Source organism: Panulirus ornatus, chromosome 38 (genome assembly GCF_036320965.1).
Source record: "Panulirus ornatus isolate Po-2019 chromosome 38, ASM3632096v1, whole genome shotgun sequence".
NCBI classification, from domain to species: domain Eukaryota; kingdom Metazoa; phylum Arthropoda; class Malacostraca; order Decapoda; family Palinuridae; genus Panulirus; species Panulirus ornatus.
In genome coordinates this window covers 19,885,113-19,894,460 of record NC_092261.1, presented here as the reverse complement: position 1 = coordinate 19,894,460, position 9,348 = coordinate 19,885,113, and the positions used below count along the sequence as shown (strand labels likewise).

Sequence of the window (9,348 nt, the reverse complement as noted above, 5' to 3'; positions counted from 1 at the left end):
TATATATATATATATATATATATATATATATATATATATATCTTACTTCTTTCACACTCTCTAGCTGTCATGCGGTAATGCCCGAAACCACAGCTCCCTTTCCACATCCAGGCCCCACAGAACTTTCCATGGTTTACCCCAAACGCTTCACATGCCATGATTCAATCCATTGACAGCACGTCGACCCCGGTATACCACATCGATCCAATTCACTCTATTCCTTGCACGCCTTTCACCCTCCTGCATGTTCAGGCCCCGATCACTCAAAATCTTTTTCACTCTATCTTTCCACCTCCAATTTGGTCTCCCACTTCTACTCGTTCCCTCCACCTCCGACACATATATCCTCTTGGTCAATCTTTCCTCACTCATTCTCTCCATGTGACCAAACCATTTCAAAACACCCTCTTCTGCTCTCTCAACCACACTCTTTTTATTTCCACACATCTCTCTTACTCTTACATTACTTACTCGATCAAACCACCTCACACCACATATTGTCCTCAAACATCTCATTTCCAGCACATCCACCCTCCTGCGCACAACTCTATCCATAGCCCACGCCTCGCAACAATACACCATTGTTGGAACCACTATTCCTTCAAACATACCCATTTTTGCTTTCCAAGATAATGTTCTCGACTTCCACACATTCTTCAAGGCTTCCAGGATTTTCGCCCCCTCTCCCACCCTATGATTCACTTCCGCTTCCATGGTTCCATCCACTGCCAGATCCACTCCCAGATATCTAAAACACTTTACTTCCTCCAGTTTTTCTCCATTCAAACTTACCTCCTAGATAGCGTTATTGGATTACGTGTTAATTGATAGGCGCGTGAAAGAGAGACTTTTGGATGTTAATGTTTTGAGAGGTGCAGCTGGAGAGATGTTTGATCATTATCTTCTGGAGGCGAAGGTGATGATTCGTAGAGGTTTTCAGAAAAGGAGAAAGAATGTTGGGGTGAAGAGAGTGGTGAGAGTAAGTGAGCTTGGGAAGGAGACTTGTGTGAGGAAGTACCAGGGATGGGGTGAGAGTTGGAGTGAGAGAGTATCATTGAATTTTCGGGAGAATAAAAAGATGTTTTGGAAGGAGATAAATAAAGTGCGTAAGACAAGAGGACAAATGGGAACATCGGCGAAAGGGGGCTAATGGAGAGGTAATAACAAGTAGTGGTGATGTGAGAGGGAGATGGAGTGAATATTTTGAAGGTTTGTTGGATGTGTTAGACGATAGATGTGTTAGATGATATAGGGTATTTTGGTCGAGGTTGTGTGCGAAGTGAGAGGGTCAAGGAGAATGGTTTGGTAAACACAAAAGAGGTAGTGAAAGGTTTTCGGAAGATGAAAGCCGGCAAGGCTCATAGTGAAGTATCTGAGGATTGGCGAAATGGATGCATAGTGCCATTGTACAAAGGCAAAGGGGATACAGGTGAGTGTTCAAATTACAGAGGTATAAGTTTGTTGAGTATTCCTGGGAAATTATATGGGATGGTATTGATTGAGAGGGTGAAGGCATGTACAAAGCATCAGATTGGGGAAGAGCAGTGTGGTTTCAGAAGTGGTAAAGGATGTGTGAACCAGATGTTTGCTTTGAAGAATGTATGTGAGAAAAATACTTAGAAAAACAAATGGATTGGTATGTAGCCTTTATTGATTTGGAGAAGGCATATGATAGAGTTGATAGAGATGCTCTGTGGAAGGTGTTAAGAGTATATGGTGTGTGAAGCAAGTTGCTAGAGGCAGTGAAAAGTTTTTATCGAGGATGTAAGTCATGTGTACGAGTAGGAAGAGAAGAATGCGATTGGTTCCCATTGAATATCGGTTTGTGGCAGGGGTGGGTGATGTTTCCATGGTTGTTTAAGTTGTTTATGGATGGTGTTGTTAGGGAGGTGAATGCAAGAGTTTTGGAGAGACGGCCAAGTATGCAGTCTGTTGTGGATGGGAGGGCTTGGGAAGTGGGTCAGTTGTTGTTCGCTGATGATGCATCGCTGATGGCTGATTCTTTTGAGAAACTGCAGAAATCGGTGACTGAGTTTGGTAAAGTGTTGAAAGAAGAAAGCTGAGAGTAAATGTGAATAAGACCAAGATTATTAGGTTCAGTTGGGTTGAGGGACAAGTCAATTGGGAGGTAAGTTTGAATGGAGTAAAACTGGAGGAAGTGAAGTGTTTTAGATATCTGGGAGTGGATTTGGCAACGGATGGAACCATGGAAGCGGAAGTGGGTCATAGGGTCGGGGAGGGGGCGAAGTTTCTGGGAGCGTTGAAGAATGTGTGGAAGGCGAGAACATTATCTTGGAAAGCAAAAATGGGCATGTTTGAAGGAATAGTGGTTCCAACAATGTTATATGGTTGCGAGGCGTGGGCTATAGATAGGTTTGTGCTTAGGAGGGTAGATGTGTTGGAAATGAGATGTTTGAGGACAATATGCGGTGTGAGGTGGTTTGATCTAGTAAGTAATGAAAGGTTAAGAGAGATATGTAGTAATAAAAAGATTGAGGTTGAGAGAGCAGAAGAGGGTGTATTGAAATGGTTTGGTCACATGGAGAGAATGAGTGAGGAAAGATTGATAAAGGGGATATATGTGTCAGAGAGATATGTGGTGACTAGGAGAAGTGGGAGACCAAATTGGAGGTGGAAGGATGGAGTGAAAAAGATTTTGAGCGATCGGAGCCTGAACATGCATGAGTGTGAAAGGTGTGCAAGGGATAGAGTGAATTGGAACGATGTGGTATCCCGGGGTCGACATGCTGTCAATGGATTGAACCACGGCATGTGAAGTGTTTGGGGTAAATCATGGAAAGTTTTGTGGGGCCTGGATGTGGAAAGGGGGCTGTGGTTTCGGTGCATTACATATGACAGCTAGAGATTGAGTGTGAACGAATGTGGCCTTTGTTGTCTTTCCTTGACGTTACCTCGCGAGCATGTGGGGGAAGGGGGTTACCATTTCATGTGTGGCGGGGTGGCGAAGGGAATGGCTGAGGGCAGCAAGTATGAATATGTACATGTGTATATATGTATTTGTCTGTGTTTGTATATGTATGTATACACTGAAATGTATAGGTACGTATATGTGCGTGTGTGTGCGTGTATATATATTCATATGTATGTGGGGGGGTTGGGCCATTCTTTAGTCTGTTTCCTTGCGCTAAAATCTATATAGGATTTTTGCCATGGCTTCATTATCTTGAACCCAGTCGCCGTTTTATAAGAGTCGTCCCAGTTGACTGGGTAATTACTGTCTTGCTTCTAATATAACTATGAAATCATTTAGTTTGTTTTTGTTTTTGTTTCAGCAATATTCACTTCATAGTACCATTTGTTCAGAAGTATGGGTTTTTCATTTTTGCGATTTTCTCTATCATTTGGGTTACTTTATTCTTGAGTTTAATGTCTGCTGTTTCCTTGGCCAACGTGGTCTTTATCTATTTCGTGCAGCACTGGTGTGTGGACCTTAGAACTGCTGCCATATTCTCAGCTCCTCTGCATGATCATGGATCCTGGTTCAGTTCTTTTTAGTTTGGTTGATCTTTGCTACATTATTTTAAAAACTATCTCAACCTTGTTATAGGTGTTACAGGCTTATTACGGGTGGCGGTTAAAGATGCCGATTTTTCCACTGTAGAGGAATAAATGATGTTAAACATTTGCTTACGTCTGATACACAACACACATCTACCGACACACAAAATCTATTTTGCCATCAGACGCTAGTAGAGCAGATAATGAAGGATGGAAGACTAAAGGCTACATCCACCTTTTGTCACGTCCTGTGAAGAAGAGAAGCCAGGGCGGAAGGGAAGCATATTCAGAGCGGCGGTTAACAAGATGAGAAAGAGAGTCCATCACAGAGCAGTACAACAACTCATCTTAGACTATTGAAAAATTATAACATGTCGGTCTTTGAAACCAACCATGTACCGTTCATAAACGTGGATATCCCGCACATAAAACAGTTATAAAGTATCGTATTGAAATTAATGTGCCTTTACATACATACGCATTCATAAGAAAATGTTTTCTTTGGACGTATAAGATATAACCGTATTTCTTACCACTAATGTATAGCAATGGTTGATATCATTTTGTTTTCTTGCATGTTTAGATAATAAGTGAGCTGTACACTTGGCCTTGATGCCATTGAACCCGAGATGCTATGATACCAGGCAAGTAACATAACGCAAATACTCACAAAAACTCCAGATTTACACAGAACGAAACAAGCATCATGACTGACGTACTGGAGGAAAATCTGCCAGCCACACTAAGAGATGTGACGTAAGTAAATAACAAATTACAGCCCCATATTGTCTCTCTGAACTAGGATAATGGTTCTATCTTAGGGTACGAAGAGTGAAGTTAGTGACAGATGATACTTATGGGACTGAATATGAGGGACTCAATATGAGGGGCGAGGTTAGTTATATGTGGCATATGTGGCAGAGACAAGTAACTCAGCTGGTGCTCAACGTGAAGGTGAGGTTAATGACAGGCAGTATATCAGGGGACAGATGGCGCAGCTGGTGCTCGCTTTAAGACAACACTCCACTTGACATACTCTTCATCTTACCTTGAGGCGTGAGATATATCCCTGGCAGAAGCAGCAGCAGCAGCAGCAGCAGCAAGTGTCTTCTGAAAGCACTCTGGCTCAGTCTGTTGGACGTCATCTTGCTGTAGCCTCCAAACGACGTCTTGTTTAGATTCTTCAGAAGTAAATAAAAGTTAGGCTAGTACATGACTCTTCCACGACACATAGACACATTTATCAATTCAAGGGATAAGATGTCTACTTTCACAGTCTAGCAGGAAATTGTGTCCCAGCATTCGTTACTCATGACTAGATAATTTCATTTGTAACTGAAAGATTTCTACAAGATGTAAGACTTTACCAACATACCACATAAAGTACAGGTACTGAATTTCAGTCGTTTTTCTGCTTATGCCATCTACACCTAAGGGGAAAAATGTACTCAAAAGAAAAAAAAGAAGAGATAGTGTGAGATAGTGTGCAATTCATTAATCATGAATTTCTTATCAATTTCTTCAGCTGTTCCATCCTGTATAGATCAAATAAATGAGCTCAACTATTGGCAACTATCATTCCAAGTTCAATTTTTGTTTTCAAGCACGATCTTCGCTTTCAAACAGTTCCTTTCTATGTAACAGTATATGCTGAACCCTTCTCTCCTCGTGCCTTTATCTCCGACAAAGTCATATCAAAGTGATGTTAACCAATCTACCCTCGTGCATTAACTCTAGCAAGGTCAAGTCTAAACTGATGCTGACTCCATCTTCCGTGTGCCTTTATCTTTGGCAAGGTCAAGATTGAGCTGATGTTGACCCTCCCTCTCCCCTCGAGTCTTTTTCTTCTTTTTTTATCTCTGGCAAGGTCAGGTTTAAGCTTATGTTGAACCATTCTCCCCTCATGACTTTATCTTAGGTAATTTCAGAATTGAGCTGATCTTGATACCCTCTCCCCTTGTGCCTTTAATTCTGATCTAAAGCTCAGTGTTGTGGGTGAGGATGTTGGGCTGGGTCCGTCCGTACCTTACTTACAGCTCTGTGCTGCGGGTGGGCGTGTTAGGATGGATCTACACCTAACCTACAGTTGTGGCCGGTGAAATTATCCAATTACTATATCATTATTAAGCAATGAGTGTAACACAGTTCTTATTGCACGACTGCATGTTTGGTTCGGGAAAGATGTGACTGAGACGATGATGTGGTACTTAGAGGATCATATGTCCAGTTCTTTACGTGTAGGTCTTTCATCAAGGGTTTGTGTTCTAGCCTATGCAAACCAAGGATGTATTGTGAATCCAGGGTAGTGAAAAGTCTGGTTCAATACAGTCCCAACGACCAGCCCAAGTCAGAAAGTGAGACCTAGACAACTCCTAGGTAGGGAGCTGGTCTGGCTTCAGTTACGTATGTTCTCTGCTTGTACCTGATAGACCAATTCTCTATACAAGAAAATGAAAATAGAATACCAAAAATGCCAACAAATTTTCATCGTCACCCATCAACAGGAAAGGGATTGTAGTGATTGAAACACTGATTCTACAGTACACAAAGACCTTCTTACAGCGGTTGTACTACGGTGGCTCCCCTGCCAGTGTTCCAGTGCCTTTCAAGGTATTCCTTAAGTACCTGCAGCCGGTGTGGTGCCCTGAACATCCCTGTGCTCAGTGTAGGTCAAGAGTCAACAGTAACTGTTCGTGCAGCTGTTGTGGTGACGTCTTCCAGGTGTCGCTCGTGTGAGAGCCAGCCATTTCGTCTTGGAGGAACTCAGCTGATTGGCTTGCATACGACGGAGGCCCTACACTTGTGCTTCAGACGTCATCGTGCTGATGGCGTCATATTGATGCCATACGTAGTGACGCCAGTTCGTCATTGTGACCCAGCTGCTTCTCCCCTCTCGGGTGACTTTGTTGTTTAAAGGTTACTACCGGCACACGATCAGCAGTTACTATTAAACAAATCACAATCTGCTGGACTGTTGCTTCATGGGTAATGCTCGTCTGTTGACAAGCACCGTGTGTTTGCATCAGTTGCCCATACATCCTTGACGTTATCGGTCTTCAGGACCCCTGGTCACTATGCATGTCAGCCCAGCACTCAACTTTGATTAAGTGAAGTTTCGTAATAAGATTCAGCCAAGAAATTTAAAAGAGTCGCCGCTATGAAAATTCTCGCAGTTCGTGCACCAGTCTTGCTCTGTTCATCACAGTTTATTGAACATGGTTATATACTGTACTTATATAGATGGAAAAAGAATGATTCCAAAAATTGGCCCATTGCTATTCAACCTTTATCGAATCGACACTTGACAGAAAGGAAACAAGGAGCTGAAATTACAAGCCGTGAGACATTAAAGAAGCGAGGATGGATATAAAGGCCACTTAAAGTTCAGAGGATGAAGTCTGTTTGTTGCTAATGTTATGGACGACCTACCTCAATTTAAAGTTTGCACCTGAATGAAGCAGATAAGGCTCGTCCTAAATTTAAAGATTAAGGCCAATTAAGGTATGAAATAGGGACCACGTGCACTTGATAAGTAAAAGAAACTTAATTTGAAGATACACACACCATCTGAAGCTAAATATATCAGCCACTAAGAAACAAGAGCTAATCTAATGAATAAAAACATCCGGAAAAAATGTCCAACATAAAGATGAGACATGAATAATTCAAGGTGTATTTGAGAGAGAGTTACATAGGTACACAGACCACACAAATCCAAGGTCCAAGCGAGGTGGTCTGGTCTTAACACTACTAAAAAAGATGTACTTCTCTTAAAAGCAACAAAGAAAAGGATAGCAAAGCAAAGGCTCTTTCCCAACCCTACACTTCCTCTGGCAACACGCCGAGCTGGAAACAAGTAGAAAAAATACCTTGTAGTAAATTTGTATAGAAAAGTCAGAAGGTAGAATGAACGTAAATGTTTTGAATCACACCAGCAAAGACATTCATCCCTTCGTTTTTTGTTTTGACATCCAGCCTCGCGACTTACCATGTTCATATTTTTCCTGATGTGGAAGGATAATGATAAAAGACTTCCTATTTGTTCCTTTAAAGTAGGCGACACAGGTTAACCCATGATCTTAAGACACCGCGGCATGACCAGGGTGAGATTAGTGGTTGAGATTATAGCACAACATATCAGTACACTATCATAATTGATTAGATAAACCTGCTCAATACTTGATAGTAACAAGTGATAATCAAGCTTAGTTTTGAAGATATTAACAGTGTTAATCTATATAACATGTCATATGAGGTTATTCTAAGCATCAGCGATGTTGAAAAGATATCTTCTTGCAATCCAGATTGACTTGTTGACCTCTAAGTATCAGTCCATTTTCTCTCGTTGGTGGTTCAGGCGCGACTGTAAGGAATTTTTCAGTATCGACGTTGTTGAATCCTTTAAGTATTTTAAAACATTCTATAAATTTTCCTCGGAACCGCCTCTTGATTAGTGAGAACAAAGTCAATCCTCGCGATATATCTTCATATGGATTGTTACCTATGAAAGGAAGCAATTTAGTTGCTCTTCGCTGCACTGCTTCCAAGTGAAGAATATCCTTACTTAGGAGGAGGTCCAGAACTGCGCTGCATACTCGAAGTGGGTCTAGCTAGACTTAGGTGTAGTGGCACTATTAAATCCTTGCTATCGTATTGGAAGTTTATGTTGATAAATTCTTACATCCCATTTGCTTTCTTAGCAGCTTCGTTACAATGCTGGGGACAATTAAAGTCGTTGGAGACAGAGGCCTCCAGGTCCCTCATACAAAGGGTGTCTTTTATCTTGTGGTCCATCAGTTCATAAACGGAATTCTTGTAAAGGTTTCCTACTAGCAACTACTAAAATTTCTCTACGTTTAATAGCATTTACCATTTTCTAAACCATTCAGCTATTTCATCTAGATCCCCTTGTAATCTTAGCCTATCCTCATCAGTTGATATGATATTGCCGATCTCTTTGACATCCACAAATATGGACACAAAGTTTTTCAGCCCTACATCAATATCATTGGTATAGATGACGAAAAGTACAGGCCCCTGGGGGATCCCACTGGCAAAGGGTGACCACGGTGATGATTCCCCAGCCATTACAACTCTCTACCTCCTGTCACACACACACATTCCTGTGTACTAATCCACAAAGCCCGGGCTTCATGCATCAGCTTAACGTGGGGAACTATGTCGAATGATTTTTAGAAGTCCAGAAATATAACATCTATAATTTTGGACTTGTCATTTACAATGATTTACAATGAAATTCAAGGAGGTGTATAAAGCATGATTTGTGACTTCTAAAACCATACTGTGCATTTCTGATCAGACTGTATTGTTTCAGTTAATCTAAGATATTATCTCTAATAATTGATGTGAGGCTAATAGGACTGTAACTGGCAGGCTGCCCGCGGATTCCTTTTTAGATTGCCGGAGAAACGGCTGCCAGTCTCCACCTTGAAGAGATTCATTGGAGACGTAGATTAAAGGTCCGGCAATTTCGTGTTTGACGTTTTTGATTACCTGTGGATAGAAACGATCAGGACCTGAACTTTAATCAGTCTTCAACCTACCTATCCATGTTAGCAATTTTCAAACTGTGACAGTAAACTCTGGGATCGTGTCTGTGTTATTCTCAACGTCTCAAGACATTTCAGTACTTTTTAGTGTAAAAACAGAATTGAAAAGGTTGCACTTGATTGTTGGTATGTTCTTATCATCTATAATGGGTTCTCTGTCTTCGCTTACTAAGGGCTCTATGCCACTCCTATTTTGCCTATCATTGACATATCTATAGAACCTTTGAGGTTCTCTTTTGCTATATTTTGCATTACTCAC

General features: G+C 41.4%; 1 protein-coding gene across 1 annotated transcript in view; it reads right to left on the bottom strand.

The window, feature by feature from the left end:
- LOC139760952 (uncharacterized) overlaps positions 1 to 8,607 on the bottom strand; it is a 111,669-nt gene extending 103,062 nt beyond the window's left edge. The window contains exons 1-4 of the mRNA XM_071684738.1: positions 8,390 to 8,607; positions 7,508 to 7,523; positions 6,368 to 6,515; positions 4,568 to 4,700 (exon numbers count right to left, since the gene is read on the bottom strand). Of these exons, the coding sequence (XP_071540839.1) occupies positions 4,568 to 4,700; positions 6,368 to 6,515; positions 7,508 to 7,523; positions 8,390 to 8,607 (515 nt within the window). The remainder of the gene's footprint in view (positions 1 to 4,567; positions 4,701 to 6,367; positions 6,516 to 7,507; positions 7,524 to 8,389) is intronic.
- Positions 8,608 to 9,348: the final 741 nt, after the last annotated feature.